At 53.1% G+C, this 17,485-nt stretch overlaps 1 protein-coding gene across 1 annotated transcript; it reads left to right on the plus strand.

The window, feature by feature from the left end:
• Nucleotides 1–7,606: 7,606 nt before the first annotated feature.
• MMP9 (matrix metallopeptidase 9) lies at nucleotides 7,607–15,130 on the plus strand (the record flags this gene model as incomplete). The annotated part of the gene is made up of 13 exons (XM_082671666.1): nucleotides 7,607–7,744; nucleotides 8,251–8,483; nucleotides 8,847–8,995; nucleotides 9,289–9,417; nucleotides 9,506–9,679; nucleotides 9,884–10,057; nucleotides 10,820–10,996; nucleotides 11,118–11,273; nucleotides 12,323–12,608; nucleotides 12,729–12,868; nucleotides 13,220–13,370; nucleotides 13,462–13,565; nucleotides 14,896–15,130. 13 exons carry the CDS (start codon nucleotides 7,607–7,609, stop codon nucleotides 15,012–15,014), a joined length of 2,130 nt encoding a protein of 709 aa, XP_082527792.1. The 3' UTR covers nucleotides 15,015–15,130.
• Between the last annotated feature and the right edge of the window lie 2,355 nt (nucleotides 15,131–17,485).

Genomic DNA, 17,485 nt, shown 5'->3' on the forward strand with positions numbered 1-17,485 from the left:
CCTTTATCCCATCGCCTTGGCTTCAAGTGTATCAAAGTCCCAGCGCTGCGTGAGGTTTGAACGCATCTCAGCGGGCTTTTTGAATACATTAATTTTATTTTCCTCTAACATGCCACGGGGGTGTGGGGCGGGGGAAGAAGGGGGGCGCTGGAGCTCAATATGCAAATGTATGCAGATCACATCTAAATGAGGGTGTCCCAGGATTAATGGGAAGGGAAGGCAATCCGCAGGCCTGGGGCTCTGCAGTGGCGCATCCAGAAAACGGCTCTCCTGGGAGGGTGTCTTGGGCTGTGTTTCAGAGTATGTTCTTTGAAGCAATGTCTCCGCAGCACAGGGGAAGGAAGAACTGCGGAAATTGGTTCTGGATACTTCCTGGCAAAATGTTCTCAATTGCTTCAGCTATGTTGGGGGTGGGTTGGGGAAGAGGGGAGTGGAATCTCTGAGCCTCTCTCAGTTACCACAGCCTGCGGGGGTCACCGATTTAGAAACCAGGGGAGCTTGCTAACATCCAGTTCCGGGCCCCACTGATTCCTGAATCAGAGTCTCGTGAGAACCTGTATATATACATACATATATTTTTTTGAAGTCCCCAGCCTCGGGATATACTGGTGCAAACTAGGGGCTCTTGATCTGGAGTCTCTCACAGGTTTCAGGGGCTCTGTAGAGCATTGCTCTCATCCCCAGCTGCATATGAGAATCATGGGGGCTTTAAAAAACAAAAACCCAATGCTCAGGCCATACCCCAGACCAGTTAAGTCAGAATCTCTGGGGGTGAAACCCAAGCATCGCTATTCAAAAGAAAATCCCAAGAGACTCCAGTGTGCAGCAAAATTAGAGAAGCGCTGCTGAACGGTATTCTCATAAGACGTTTGTTATACCTGTGCTCTTTTGGGGCTAAATTTAGCTCCAGGACCTCCACTGGTGGTACAAGAAGGAGCCTCTCCTAGGAAGGGGACTGTAGTCAGGGCTGAGGTTCAGCTGGTAAGCATCAGTGGTTAAAATATTGAAATAGTTCCCTACCCATTGGTAACAGATGCTGCTTCGAAACTTTTAAGTGCCCCAGAACCCTAGTCCCTTCCTCCAGATCCCTAGGACTGCAGATCCAGGAATGAAAGGGTTAATAATGGTCTCATACACCCCCCCCCCACTCCCCAAGGGGCCTCCTGGAGTTCTTTGGATAGAATCACTTCTGACTGGCAGAGAGGGGGGGCCTAGTTGTTAAATATTTGAACATCAATCCTTGTTATAATACTGGGGGTAGGATTATATTATCAGCTTTACAGTCAAAAGGCCTAGATTCCCACCTAATTTTGGTACTAGCTGTGTGACCTTGGGCAAGTGGCTTCATCTCTCTGAGCTTCAGTTTCCTCATCCGTAAATGGGGTCAAAAACTCTCTCTCTAAAGCAGAGGTCTCAAACTTGAAGCCGCGGAATCACTTGGCAGACTTGTTAAAACAGAGGTTGCAAAAAAAAAACCAACAAAAAACAGAGGTTGCTGGGCCACACCCAGAGGTGCTGATTCAATAGTTCTGGGCCGGGGGGTGGGCAGGTGAGGGTCTGCATTTCTAACCAGTTCCCAGGTGTTTGCTGCTGCTGGTCCTGGGACCACACTCGGAGAACCACAGAAGTAGAAGGTGCATGAGAAAGTGTGCCCGGCCAAGAGCAGGGGTGCAACTCGGGTGTGTAAAAGGGGCAAAGAAGCTGCCAGTTGCCCTGTGTGCTGTGTGGATTCTTCTCTCCTGCTCTGTTCCCTAGGGTTCTTTCTCCATGTATCTGGGGTGACCACTCCAAGTGACCACTGAATGTTTAACCTGGGATTTCCTGAGGGCTAGGGGCTCCCCCCGTCCCCCACCCCCATTGTGAACAGCGCCAGATTTAGACCTCTAGAGGCTGCAAGCACTGAGAATATGACTCCCCTCCCCTTATGTCACCTAAAGTAAAACGACACTAAACCCAAAAATGACTATATAAGGAAGTTCACCAAAGATCTGACTTTTCCCATGCTGGCTACTTTAAGGATATTTTTTTTCGAATATCAAAAACAATCTTTGTGGCAGGAAGGGATGAATGAGTGGAGCACAGAGGATTTTCAGGGCAGCGAAGCTCGTCGGTATGACAGCATAAGGATGGATGCACGCACGGCATTACACATTTGACCAAACCCATGGAATAGGGACCACCACGAGCGAGTCGGAAACTATGGACTTTGAGTGATGGTGATGGGTCAGTGAAGTTTCATCGACTGTAACAAAGGTACCACTCTGGTGGGGATGTTGATAATGGGGGAGGCTGTGCACAGGTCGGGGTAGGGGTAGATGGGAAATCTCTGTGCTTCCCCTTCAGTTTTCCTGTGAACTTCATACTGCTCTAAAAAAAATAAAGCCTTAATTAAAAAAATACAAACAAACAAATTTTACACGTGTATTTGGGGGCTACACCTGCTTTGCTGGGACCCCAAGCATAGCCTTACCTGTCAGTGGGCAATCCGATGCCTGAGGAGCTGGTCCCAGGTCCATCCTCTTGCCCTCTCAATTCGCACACCTCTCCCTCCACAGCATCATTGCCTCTTTCCTTAAAGGAAACTCCGCTTGACTGTTCCTCTGCCTCTTCTAGCTACCTTGATCGTTCCTTTTCCCTCTTTTATTCACCCCCCTCCATTTTTTTTTTTCCTATGGAGCCCCATCAAATACCCCACACCTGTTCTCTCTATTGGTTCCTAGGCTTTAACCCCCTCTAACCTGACTTCTGGGCATCCTCCACCCCAGAGACTGCTTCCCCCATCGACTTCCTTCTTGCCAGATCCAGTGACCTGATCTTAGCACGAGATGTGGTGTCAGAAGGCCTAGGCAGGAGATCTGTCACTCATCAGCTGTGTGACAGTGAGCAACTTGAAGCACTTCTCTGGGCCTCGGGTCCGTCACCTTGAAAATGGCTTCCAATCTCTGCCTCCCATGAATGCCAAGGGATTCTGAAAGCTCAGATTCAAATAGGATGTTAAGAAGATCCACCATTAGGTACAAATCAGAGGTGATGAGGTACCTGACAGCGCTGGATAAGCTGTCAAGTGTCCCCCCCCACCCCCCGACCCCGGCATTGACTATCAGAATGATCACTGACTGAGGTGGCTGGGGGCACACGCGCAATCCCATGCCTCCTCCTTGCTAACTGTGGGCAACTCCCTGAGCCTCACAGATTCCTCACCCGTAAAATGGGCTCATGAATCCTAATTTGTAAAGTTAAATGAGATCATGAGTTCTACTTTGTACGGGTGAAAGCACTAGAGTAAGAGAGTCATAATCGCTAACATCTGCCCCATCCCCACCCCCGTACCTACTGTGTGCTAAAAACTTGCAGCGTCTAATCTCATTGAATCCCTCCACAGCACTACGAAGTAAGGACTGTTCTCTTTCCCATTTTACAGATGAGGAAACGGAGGCAGAGAGAGGCAAAGTAACTTGCTTAAGGTCACACAGCCAGAAGGAGTAGGAGCTGGAACTTGAACCCAGGAGGTCTGATTCCAAAGTCTATAATTCTATGACTCCCTATAGAAGGAGCTCAACACAGATAGTGGCAGGCATGATGGTATTATTATTATTAGGGCCTCTGCGAGTCAGCATGGGAATTGCCGGCACCCTGGGGCTAGGATGGTAGGTGTGTTTGTGGGGGAGGGAGCTTGATGATACTTTCCCCTCGGGCAGTGTCTTGCAATGCACACGCTGCCATCCTGCTTTGTCCCAGACACCAGTGTCTTCCTCACATCCTGCGGGGGCCTCTCAGGCCTGGCTGCACCTCCCCTCTTGGGCAAGTTTGGGAGAAACAGGTTGGACTTCCCCCAGTCTAGAGAGGGGGAGAGAATCCTCATCCCGTGAGGCTGACCTCTGTCTGGGGGCCTGGAGTTACTAATAGCAGCCTGCAGAGCTGTGTCATCCAGCTGGTGACTCAGGGCTCCAGGATCAGCCCCCTCCCCATCCTGATGGGGCCTCCACGTGGATGAGGGGCTTAGAGTCCAAGTTCTGACTCTAGACAGGGTGAGGGGGTGCGCACCTGGGGGTATACCCTGCTCTCCCAGTGCCTTGGCTAAACTCTCTTGTGGTGTTGGAAGGAGGGGCTGGGGGAAGTGGGGAAGGGATGTGGTGACAGAACCACTTCCTGCCATTGCTGTGTTGAAAGCCAAGCTCCCCCAAGTTCCCCTTCATGGGGGGTTGGGGAGCCCAGAGGTAAAGGAGGAAGTTGGGAGGTGGTGAGGAAAGGAGGGTTGGATTGATTCCAGGAATCAAGCTCTGGGGTTCCTGGCGGGATGCCCTCTCCCTGCTCCCCAGTTGGTAAAAACAGCCAGCTAGCCCAGAGGCAATCACAATTAGGGTTTGGACTCCAACCCCAGCAAGCACTCATTACCATGCGCCAGGCACTCTATATCTGTGAACTCATTTGATTCTCACAGCCCCATGAGGCAAGGACTATTATTGCCCCATTTTACAGATGGGAAAACTGGGGCACTGACAGGTTATGTCAATGACTCAGATCACACCGTAAGTCGGTGCCAGGTTGGAGACTTGAACTTCTCAGCTGACTTCCAGAGCACAGGCTCTTAGCTACCACTCCCTTCTGCCCCCCTCACTCTGTCTCTGGCTTGCTCTGTGACCTAAGAGAGGTAAATTCTCCACTCTGGGCCTCAGTTTCCTCATCTGCATGGTGGCGGTAATTGGAGTAGATAAGTTCACCTCCTTCTTGTGATGTTTGTCTCTCCATTACTAATTACTTATTCAATTTCTCCCCTACTGGGCTTTCAGCTCCATGAGCTTGGGGACAAAGCCCATTTTGGCCACTACTATATTCCCAATTCGTAGCACGATGCCTGGCCCATAAAAACTCAACAAATATTTCTTGAGTAAATGGTCTTTAAGGATTTGAGGATCATTATCAATGGCTTGAGTATATGATAAAAGTTTTGGACCCTTTACATAGAAAAATCAACATATATCAGTGGTTCTCAGCTGTGGGTGATAGTGACCCTTCCACCCACCCAGGGGACATTTGGTAATGTTTGGCAACATTTCTGGTTGTCATAACTGGCAGGGGGAGGTGCTACCGGCGTGGGGTAGAGGCTGGGGATTCTACCCAACATCCCACAATGACAGGATAGCAAAAAAAAGAACTATCTGGCCCCAAACATCAATACCGTTAAATTTGAGAAATGTGACATATGTACATAGATATGGCATTTTGTACAATTGATGGCAAATTGGGGGTGGTTCATGGATTCTCCTAGAGCCCATGTCTGCTACCAGATGAAGATCCCCTCGATTGGAGGGTCTCTTTGTTTCCATCTCTAAAATCATATTGCTCTATGATCCCATACTCTCAAGTCTGGAATACAGTTCCCAAGTCCCCTGTCCTAACCTCTGATTCCCCAAAGACCTGAGCCTCCTCTCTGATCTGAAGTTGGGGCAGAGGATTAGTGGAGAAGGGTCCCAGTTTTAAGTCTCACCCCCGCCCCCAGTCATCTCATTTCCTGTAAACGGTACTAAAGGTGAAAAGCTTCAGAAGCAGATAGCCCTAGGCTTGAGTCCTGATTCTGTTGTATTAACTCACTGTGTGATCATAGCCAAGCTCCTTAACCACTCTGAATCTCCGTTTCCTCTTCTAAAAATGGGAGGGGTACTTAAACCTACCTCACAGAGTGGTGGGGATGAAATGAGATGCTTATAGGGAACTTAACATGGTACTTAACACAGTAAATCTCAAAGAATGCATTATTATTATGGTTCAGAGGTGAACTGACTTGCCCAGGGTCACACAGCCAGGAGATGGCAGAGCTGGGACTGAAAACCAGAACTATGCGACTCCAAGACAGATGCTCGTTAATTCGTGAACTCTAGGGCTTCAATTTTCCCATAAAGGAAGTTAACTGCCTCCATCTCATAGACTGATTTATTAGATAGGCATATAAAATGCCTGGCACATAGTAAGCCCTTTAAATACAGCTTGTCAAATTTTTGCTGTAGTCCTTCCCAAATAATGCTTTGAAGAAGGCAAATATAGATCCTGCCTCACACTGGCTGGTTGGAAAGAAGGGAGGGAAGGAAGATGCTTGTTATTGGCATAAGGGGTGATAATTGGGGCTGGAGCTTGTGCTGGGTTGAGCAGTTCTGGAGAAGTGAAAGGGCTCCTGGAGATCATCCGCACCCCCCTCCTGTGATTTTGCAGCTGAAGAGTCCAAAGCCCAGAGAGGGGAAGGCATTTACTCTAGTTCACACAGCAGATTAGAGTCCAAGACCCCGTCTCCTGATTCCAGGTCAGAATCATGGTCTTGGCTCAGATAATTAAAAGCGATCACAGCCATCTCTTGAATACTTGCAACCTACACTGTCCTAAGTATTTTATGTGTTTGATCTCATTTTATCCTCACATCAATTTAGGGACAAAGGGCCCTTTTAAATTTATTTTTATTGTTTATTTATTTACTTTTTGGAGTTCACGTACATTTATTCAATTGACACCAGTGGGGAGTGGGGGGAGACAGGTTTTTCTTTTCTTCCACACAAACCGGAAGACGATTTCACACAGTTTCCCCAAGTGGGCAAGTCTAAATCAACGCACACCCAGTGGACAGAGAGTGCAGATAGCAGCTGGCTGTCCAGATATTTGCACGTAATTATAGGACCCCTGCCATAGGATGCGCCCTGGTCCACCACAGCCCCACCTCTCCAGACCCTCCTCTCCCACACCAACCTCATCGCCTTTAGCTACAGTAAATATCCCAGGGCCTGGGACATAGCAGACCACTTAGGGGGCTGCTGGCCCTGGATGGCTGGACCCAGCCGGCCACGGGAAAGGGGTAAAGGTCAGAAGGGGTTTTTTTACAGCTGAGGAAACAAACTCACTGTGGTGAAGACATTTGCCCAAGGCACTGAAGGAACGAAGCCATGTCTGCTGGCTTCCAGATGCCGCAAACTCCCCCATTTACTATCCTGAACTATCCAGCCTGTTGAAGACGGGGGGTTGTCCCCGTGGAATCCCCCGATTCCTGTCATCAGAGCCCATGCCTTCTGCTCTCAGATGGAGCAGAGGAGGAAGCTGAATGAAGGAAGGCTTCCAGGAAGGAGAAGAGGACAGAGCCTGGGAGTGTAGGGAGGGGCCCACGAGGGGGTCTGACCAGGAAGGGGGATCATTAGGTTCAGAAAGAAGCCTCAGGGAATGTTCCATGCTTTTCTCTTAGGCTGACCACTTGGGGCCTTCAGATGGAGGGCTCAGGGAGTGCTCGAGCCGTGCCTCCCTCCCTCGCTCTCATACAGTTCTCACAAGCTCTGCAGTTTGCAAAACCCAATCCTTCCCCTATGGGCCTGTGGTTTCCTGTGGGTCTGGGGTCCTGCCTGACTCGGCAATGGGGACTGTGGGAAGGAGGGAGAGGGGGAGGTGGTGTAAGCCCTTTCTTTGCCTTCTCATGTTGGGACTGCCCAACCCCCGCCCCCCACACACACACCCCATTCCCTGAGTCAGCTGTTGCCCTGGCCTGTCCGAGAGGGGCGGGGTCACTGATTCATTTGACAGCGCCTCTTTAAAGTCCCCACAAGGGCAGCTGCAGCCAGACACTGCTACCCTCACCATGAACCCCTGGCAGCCCTTGGTCCTGGCGCTCCTGGTGCTGGGCTGCTGCTCTGCTGCCCCCAGACCACACCAGCCCACCTTTGTGGTCTTCCCGGGAGAACTACGAAGCAGTCTCACCGACAGGCAGCTGGCAGAGGTAGGCACACACTCCAGCCTAGAGTTGGGAAGGGCTGGCTAGGAATCCCAGGAAGGACATGGGCTCTCAGAGGAGATACTTAGGGGCATGTTGGGGGGTGATGGGCACCTCTGGAGAACAGAGGTGTCCAGGCTCGGGCACTGGGATGCTCTGGACAGTGGTTGCCAGGAAGGGGTTAATGAGGGTTTCTTACATGGGCAATGGGAAGTGGTGAAGGGACATTGGAGGGCTCTGGAGTGGGGATGGGCTGGGGATGAACAGGGGTAAACCCTAGGAGGCCCTGAGGTAGGCATGGGCCAGGGGCATCCGGGGGTGGAAAGGAGCTGAGGATGTCTACAGGGAGGGGAGATTCTTGGGTGGGCACAGGCACTGGGATGCAGGGTACCCAGTCCTGGATACAACGCCTTGTTGCTAGTCCCTGAGAGCCTGGAGGGATGGAGTCCTCACCCAGCAGATCAGAGAAAGGAAGTCAGGGCTCTGGCATGTCTCTGCCCCTCCTTCCACAGGAATATCTGTACCGCTATGGCTACACTAATGTGGCAGAGATAAGCAAGGATGATCAGTCCCTGCGTCAGCCTCTGCAGCGTCTCCAGCGGCGCCTGGCCCTGCCGGAGACGGGCGAGCTGGACAGCACCACCCTGAATGCCATGCGTGCCCCACGCTGCGGCGTCCCAGACCTGGGCAGATTCCAGACCTTTCAGGGCGACCTCAAGTGGCACCATCACAACATCACCTACTGGTGCGAGGCTGGGCACCCCGGGGGCGAGCGGGGCGTAGTGGGGAGAGGCCACCCGGTGGTGAACACGTCCCGTCTTAGGCCCATCCCTGGGTTTCACTAAACCAGGGATTTAGTGAGCCCAGGGCAAGCGGCTCCACCTCTGAGCCTTCGTTCCCCCATGGGAAACGACCTCGCAGTCTGAGGCCTCCTGTCAGGGCCGTTGTGAGAGTCCAAAGAGAAAAATGCGTCTGAAAGTGCTTTATAGCTGAAAGCGTGGAGCGCACACAGCGCTGTGTATCTGAAGTTGCTGAGACACGGGGTGTCGCCGCTGCTCCGGATCCCGCCTCTCACTTCCGACCTCTAGCCTCCTGCCTTTCCCTGCAGGATCCAAAACTACTCGGAAGACTTGCCACGCGACGTGACCGACGACGCCTTTGCCCGCGCCTTCGCGCTCTGGAGCGCGGTGACGCCGCTCACCTTCACTCGCGTGTACGGCCGTGAAGCCGACATAGTCATCCAGTTTGGTGTTAGGGGTGAGAACGCGAGAAGGGGAAAGCCAGGAGAATCGGAGAGGGGACAGAGGAGGGAGGACCTCGGAGAGAGTAGAGGGGGCCCTGGACCCGGATTTCTCTTGCCTGTGCCCGCAGCCCTGGCTGCCGCTGCTGGCTGCGCCCCCTGCTGACCGACACCTCATAGCGCGGGGACGCAAATCTTGGACAGCAGCTCCTAGGCTGGATTTCAGCCTGCACTCAGTCCAGCGCCCTTGGGCAGTGCACAACCTGCGCAACCATACGCGGCTAACTCTCTTCTCCACCTGCTTCTTCAGAGCACGGAGATGGGTATCCCTTCGATGGAAAGAACGGGCTCCTGGCACACGCCTTTCCTCCTGGCCCAGGCATTCAGGGAGACGCCCACTTCGACGATGAAGAGTTGTGGTCTCTGGGCAAAGGCGTCGGTGAGATTCCCGAACCGCCCCGGTCCCCATTCCCTTCTCCTCTCACGCGCATCACCAGCCGCCCTGACCCCGTCTCCCTTTCCTGCAGTGGTTCCGACCTACTTCGGAAACGCAAAGGGCACCACCTGCCACTTCCCCTTCACCTTCGAGGGCCGCTCGTACTCTGCCTGCACCACGGACGGCCGCTCCGACGACATGCTCTGGTGCAGCACCACGGCCGACTACGACACCGACCGCCAGTTCGGCTTCTGCCCCAGCGAGAGTGAGTACCCACCCTCCTCGAGGGTCCAGAACACTGGGGTTTTATCCCAGCCTTGCCGCTAGTGCTGTGTGGGCTGCAAATCACTGTCCTGTTCTCTGGGTCCGTTCCCCCGTTGTGAAACGAGGCGAGGAGGGGTGGAGGACACAGGTGGCTTGTGGGTCAATAAACTCGTGGCGCCTTCGGGTAATCGCGTGGGCCTCCCAGGACTCTACACCCAGGACGGCAATGCGGACGGCAAGCCCTGCGTTTTCCCGTTCACCTTCGAGGGCCGCTCCTACTCCGCCTGTACCACCGACGGTCGCTCGGACGGCTACCGCTGGTGCGCCACCACCGCCAGCTATGACCAGGACAAGCTCTATGGCTTCTGCCCGACCCGAGGTACCTCTGCCCCACCTACCTGATTCAGCCTCGCTCCCTAATTCCGCGTTGGTCCCCGAGCGTGGCTCTTCCACCCATCAGTTTGTCCTACTCCTCGTCGGTCCTCAGTACAGCCGTGACTCTGGCCGCCATCACCACGGCTCCTCCCCCTGCCTTCCTATTGCTGCCGCCGCATTCGCGGAGGCCTCGCCTTTTAGCCCTGCTTGCAGCCTCTCCCTGGGCCTCTGATCCTCAGGCCCCGCCCACCAGTCTAGCCTGGTCTCGGCTGTGTGCGGCACCACGCCCCCTAAGTTTTTTTTTTTTTTTAATTATTTTATTTTTGGCTACGTTGGGTCTTTGTTGCTGTGCGCAGGCTTTTCTCTATTTGCGGCGAGCGGTGGCTACTCTTCCTTGTGGTGCGCGGGCTTCTCATTGCGGTGGCTTCTCTTGTTGCGGAGCACCGGCTGTAAGTGCCGGGGGCTTCAGTAGTTGCAGTACGCGGCTCAGTAGTTGTGGCTCGCGGCTCTAGAGCGCAGCCTCCGTAGTTGTGGCGCACGGGCTTAGTTGCTCCGCGGCATGTGGGATCTTCCCACACCGGGGCTCGAACCCGTGTCCCCTGCATTGGCAGGCGGATTCTTAACCACTGTGCCACCAGGGAAGACCCCTACCCCGCCCAAGCTTTTAAAATAGGCCTCCAAGTGTCTCTCGCTTCATGATTGGCCCGCCCCTGGGTCTTTATTGGACCCACCCATTTGGCTCACCGGAGGCCCTGGGTCTCTCCAGCTGACGCGACGGTGACCGGGGGCAACTCGGCGGGGGAGCTGTGCGTCTTCCCCTTCATCTTCCTGGGCAAGGAGTACTCGACCTGCACCAGAGAGGGCCGCCGTGATGGGCAACTCTGGTGCGCCACCACCTCCAACTTCGACAGAGACAAGAAGTGGGGCTACTGCCCGGATCAAGGTGGGCATGGTTCTGAGATTCCCAGGCTGGGACCTCAGCCAGGGCAGTGGTGTCCGGGAGGGATGGCTGGGGCTGGGAGCTCGGCTCAGGGCTCACGTCTCAGGCTCCCTCTTTCGTCCAGGATACAGCCTGTTCCTTGTGGCGGCGCACGAGTTTGGCCACGCGCTGGGCTTAGATCACTCGTCCGTGCCAGAGGCGCTCATGTACCCCATGTACAGCTTCACTGAGAAGCACCCCCTGCATAAGGACGATGTGCAGGGCATCCAGCATCTGTATGGTGAGGGTATGGGGCAGGGATGGAGGGAGGAGAGGGAAAGGCTGGGCTCTGCCAGCCGCGAGTACCCCGAGAATGCAGAGGAGGGGAAAGTTAGGACCCCAACATCTATCTTCTGGAGACCCTGGCCAATGGGTACAATTGTTGCCAGGTCAGTGCTTGGAGATGGTGATAAAGAGCCCAGACTCTAGAGTGAGACAGACATAGGTTCAAAAGCCAGTCCAGCCACTTCCTGGCTAGATGACTTTGGATATGTTACTTCACCCCTCAACTTCCTCATCTGTAAAGTGGGGCTAACACCTGCCTCATGGGGCTGTTGGGAGGCTTAAGTGAGCTAGAATAATGTCTGGCATATAGTAAGCACCACATAAGTGTTTGACATTTTTATTATTATCACCACTTATTATCATTAGTATATTTCCTCATTAAAAAATGGGGATATTAAAGAATCTACTTCATAGGTTTTCTTTTATTTTTCTGAAGATCAAACAAGCTAACGTGAATTTTTTAATATAAATTTATTTATTGTTGACTGCGTTGGGTCTTTGTTGCCGTGCGCGGGCTTCTCACTGTGGTGGCTTCTCTTGTGGTGGAGCACCGGCTCTAGGTGCGCGGGCTTCAGTAGTTGTAGCACGCGGGCTCAGTAGTTGTAGCAAGCGGGCTCAGTAGTTGTGTCACACGGGCTTAGTTGCTCCGCAGCATGTGGGATCTTCCCCGGCCAGGGCTCGAACCCGTGTCCCCTGCACTGGCAGGCGAATTCTTACCACTGCGCCCCCAGGGAAGCGCCAAATGTGAGTTTATAAAGCTCCTAGCACTAAGTTTGGCACTCAGGTTGAGAGCTCAAAAAACACTTCTCTCCTAGCAGCCTGGGGATGGGGGTGAGTATGTGAAAGGAAACGGCCTGCCCAGGGTTGGGAGAAGGCAGGCTCCAGCATCCAGACTGGGGAGAGTGAGCGCCAGGGGCCTGGCTGGTAGGCTTTGGGGGAGCAGACAGTCCATGGGCACAGCGCTCCGTAGGAACAGGGGCTGTCTTATGCGGTGTCTCTTTTTAGGTCCTCGCCCCGAACCTGAACCACGGCCTCCAACCACTGCCACAGCTGAACCGCAGCCCACCGCCCCTCCCACCGTCTGCGCCACGGGGCCTCCCACTGCCCCCCCCTCAGAACGCCCCACTGCTGGCCCCACAGGCCCCCCTTCAGCTGGCCCCACGGGTCCTCCCACTGCTGGCCCTTCTGCGATCCCTACAAGGTCCCTGGATCCAGCGGACGATGTCTGCAACGTGAACATCTTCGACGCCATCGCGGAGATCGGGAAACGCCTGCATCTCTTCAAGGATGGGTGAGGGGCAGGGGCTGTGAGGTTTCGGGAAGGGGCTTGGAGGCGGGACCTGCCTGTGTCTCCCCGCCCACTGACCTTGTGTTCAAGGTTCAGTGCCAGCCATTCCCTTTTCTCGTCCAGGAGGTACTGGCGACTCTCTGAGAGCGGGGGACGCCCGTTGCAGGGTCCCTTTTTTATCAAGAACACGTGGCCTGCGCTGCCCCTCAAGCTGGACTCCGCTTTTGAGGATCCGCTCACGAAGAAGATTTTCTTCTTCTCTGGTTAGTTTCCTCCTTTCTTCCTTCCCTATCCGCCCCCCCCCCACCAAAAAAAATCCACACACACACACCAACCTAGAAGGACCAAGAGACCGAGGACAATACATAAAACGTCTTGTGTGCATTAGAAAAAGACGCCCCCTTCTGGCGGATGCAATTTAGCAAATTTAGCAGGGGCTGAATTTCAGCGCTCCTCACCGCACCCTTGCACAATCGTACCGAGAGACTCTGCTCCTCGGGCACACAGACCGCGGGCACACCGGGCGCGGAAAGGCCTCGCTGCGTTCTCCCTCTTGATATTCAAGGAGAGTATGTGCCCCGCCCCCAGACCGATGTGACCCTTCTCTCCTGCAGGGCGCCAAGTGTGGGTGTACACAGGCTCGTCGGTGCTAGGCCCAAGGCGTCTGGACAAGCTGGGCCTGGGCCCGGAAGTGGCCCAAGTCACCGGGGCCCTCCCGCGCGCCGGGGGTAAGGTGCTGCTGTTCAGCCGGCAGAGCTTCTGGAGGTGAGAGTCCCGGGACCGCCGGCAGGGGGAGCCCAGGCGCCATCCGACTGCCCGCCGGCTCGGCAACTGTCTCCTCGCTGCCGTCCTGCAGGTTCGACGTGAAGACACAGAAGGTGGATCCCCGGAGGGCCACCCCAGTGGACCAGATGTTCCCCGGGGTGCCCATGAATACGCATGACATCTTTCAGTACCAAGGTGAGGGATGAGGACGAGGGTCGGGGGAGGATCCCTCCCTGAGACACCTCCCACGGTAGGGTCCCCTGCCTTAGTGATTGGTCAAATTCTGAGAGAGAAAGAAAAAGCCCGTAGAGATTGAGGCAAATGCCCCAGCACAGGTGAGTTCCCTATAGAGGCAGGGATCTTACCAGATCATTCAGGGACACAGGAGTACAACCAGAACTACGACCCAGATTTCCTGTCTCCCCAGCTGAAAGCCCTTTCCCCTACAAGTAGGGATACTGCCACTGGGGATACAGTGATAAATAAGACAGTTCATAGCTGTGTGTCTTTGGGCAAGTCACTGCTACTCACAGAGCCTCAGTTTCCCCATCTGTAAAATGGGAGTGGTAGCTGGAGTTACACTTGCTTTCTCTTTCTCACTGCTCACCTCCAATCAGCTGACAAGTTCTGTTGACTCAGCCTCCAAAATATTCACAAGCTCCTCTGCAAACACCCTAGTCCAAGCCGTAGAGGTTGTCCAATACCTTTAATATATTCTGTGAGAGTAGGGAGGGGCTAGGAGTGGAGGGCAATGGTTTTGTGGGTGACTCTAGACCCATTCCAAGGTCAAAGAAACTAACATGACCTGATCTGACCCCCTCCCCCCTCCTCATCCCCTCCCACTACTCCTGTCATTCCCTTTGCTCTGCTCCACTCACACCAGCCTCTGGCTGTTCTCTGAGCACATCAAGGTCATTCCCAGCTTAGGGCTTCTGTGCCGGTTGTTCCCTCTATCTGGAAGGTTTTCTCCCCAGATTGTCACTGGGCTGCCTCCCTCTCATCCTTTAGGTCTCAGCACTGAGGCCACCTCTTTGGAGAGACCTTCTCTGACTCTCATTATCTGTTCACTTGCTCGCTCGCTTTTAATATTTCCTCCATCGCTTTCTCCATTGTCAAAACCAATCTCATTTATTTATGCATTTGCTTGTTAATCGTCAGTCTTACCCCACTAGGGTGTAAGCACCAAAAGAACTGAGGTCCTGCCTGCATTTTTCCTCTGCTGTATCCCCAGTGCCTCTAACAGTGCTTGGCACGATAAATATTGTTGGATGAATGAATGGGATTTGTTGAGTGAATTGTTCTGAGTATCGACTGTGTGCCAGGCTCTGTGTCAGTGCTTTGGACAAGGAGGTCTGTGCCCTCCAGCATCTCCGTGGGGGGCGGGGGGGGACACAGGTGTCCTATGAAAACCTTGGAAGGATCTCGAAAGGGCAGGAGGGATGACTGTAAAGATCTGACTCCTGTTTCTGTATATGTATGTGGGAAGGTTGGAATCACCCCTCTTGGTCCTGCCTTTCCCTTGCAGAGAAAGCATACTTCTGCCAGGATCGCTTCTACTGGCGCGTGAGTTCCCAGTATGAGGTGAATCAGGTGGACTACGTGGGCTACGTGACATTTGACCTCCTGCAGTGCCCCGAGGACTAGGGCCCCCCAGCCGGCTTCAGCACTGCAGTGGGAGTCCCCACAGGGGCCATCGCGACAGGGAATGAGCCAGTCTGTCGGATCCAAACTGGTGGGTCTGTTCTGAAGGACAAGGAGAAGGGGAGGTGGGCTGGGCCCTCTCTTCTCACTTTCTTTTTTCGTTGGAATGTTTTTAATAAACTTGGATTCTTTAACCTTTAGGAGCAGATTAATGTACGTATTGTATGCATGCACGCATGTATGTGTGTAACCAACAGAGGGCTTACTATGCGCCAGGCAATGTTCTAAGCACTTCATAAATATTAACATTCAATCCTTCCTATTAGGAAGGTATAATGTAATTACTCCTATTTTATAGCTGAGGAAATGGCCAACCTATTATTCATTCATCAAACATTTATTGAGCCCTTACATGGAGCCAGGCCCTGTGCCGGGCACTGGGGATAGAGAAATGAGTTAGACTATGTTTCTATCCTCCACGACCTCTCAGTGGTCCTCAAATTTTCGGGTGCCTGAGAGAGCCCTTGCAACTTGCTTAAAATGCAGGCTCCGGGCTCCAACCCCAGAGAGTCCAGCTTAGTTACAAGGGTGATGATTCTGTGCCTGGTAGGGGTGGGGTCACACTTGGAGAGTGTGCAGCGTGTGACCCTTTTTCTAGAATAATGGCGCACGCGCGCGCGTGTGTGTTTGTGTGTGTGATTCTGCGTGTTGTGGTTGAAGTCAGGAAACATTTCCCAGCCAAGATGACATGTGAACTTGAACTGCATCCGGAAGGGTGAGCAAGAGTTTCTTCTTGTGCAAGGAAGACTGTCTTCTTCGAGGATAATTTACCAAGAACCATTAACCCTAAAAATGTTCCTACTCTCTAACCCTCGCCCACGTGTGCACAAAACAACACCTAGAAGGATGTGAATCGCAGCATTGTTCATAGAATGAGAAACTGGTAACAACCTAAGTGCGCAGAAGCAAGGCAGTGGATAAATAAAATATGGATTATATACGTGATGATAGGAACTACCCCTAGCACAGCACGGACTATGTGCCGGGCACTGTTGCACGTGCTTTATGTGAGTTAACACAGCCAATCCTTAAAACAACCCTGTGAGACAGGTACTACTCTTACCTTAGAGGTACTATTACTATTGCTATCACTCCCTCCCCCTGCTTTATAAATGGGTAACTGTGGCACAGAATTACACAGCTGACCTGCAGTCTCCTAGCTGGTGATCGTTCCCTTGGGATTGGAATGTGAGCTCTTGGCATAAATGCTGGGAGGACAGAAAAAGCAAGGGGGCGTTTGGGGGAACTAGAAATGGCTCAGAACTCTAGTATGTGGTTTGAGCAGAGAGGGTTCTGGAATGGTTGAGATAGGAATGGTGGTGTGGGCTAGATGAGAGAAGGTCGAAGTGGCAGGCTGAGGAGGATGGATTTGACCCTCCAGGAGGGCAGAGGGACTTGACTGAAGGGTCGGGCCAGGTGAGTGGAGGTGATGGGCTTGGTCAGCTCTGATCATCTTCCACACCCGGGGCCCCGGGTGGGAGTGTAAGGAGAGGTTCAGGGAACTTCTTCCTAAGCTTCCTGTGGGTGGGGCCCCTCTCTCTTAACTCACCCGTTTTTCACTCAGGAATGACCCACTCCCACTGGCATACAAATGTTCCTTAATATGGCTTGTTTAAAATCCCTCTAGACCCGTCTCTCAGTTCTGTTCCATTTCTCTACTGCCCACCCCCATCCACAGGAAAACATCCCCAAAGTACGGTTTCTACTCACTGTCTCCTATTCTCTTCTCAGTCATCTGCAACCTGGCACCCACTGCACTCCTCCACTGAAATGACTCTCTTCAAAGCCACCTGTGATCTTCCTGTAGCCCGATACAGTGGGTACTTCTCTGGGCTCGTTCCATACCATCTCTTGGCTTTTTTGACCCAGTGGATAATGCCCTTCTTCCTGAAATGTTTCGTCACTTGTTCTCTGGGTCACCCCTTCCTCCTGGTTCTTCTCCCCTCTCGCTAGGATCTCCCTCTTGCCAACCTTTAATTGATGGTGTGCCCCTGTGCTCTATCCTTGGACGTCTTCGCTGTGTACACGCATTCCCTGTGATCTCGTCTAGCCCTGCAGCTTTACACAGCATCTCTCTGCTAAAGACGCCGAAATTTATATCCCCAGCCTTATACTCTCCCCTGAGCTCCAGAATCAGATGTTCGACTGCCACCTCCGCATGATCCTTAGGTGCCGAAGAGATATCTCAATATACCGGGTCCACCTGAGCTCTCGGGCACCACCTTCCAAGCATACTCCTCCATCGGTTGTCACCACCTGAATAAAAGACAACGTCATCTGCCCTCAATCAAGCTTAGAACCTGATCAGTCTTAAAATCTAGGGATCTGTTAAACTCCTTATTCTGGCACAGGGTATCTCAACCTCGGCACTATTGACAATTTGGATCAAATTACTCTTAGTTGTGGGGGACTGT

This window comes from Grampus griseus (assembly GCF_964374135.1).
Source record: "Grampus griseus genome assembly, chromosome: 14".
Taxonomy (NCBI): domain Eukaryota; kingdom Metazoa; phylum Chordata; class Mammalia; order Artiodactyla; family Delphinidae; genus Grampus; species Grampus griseus.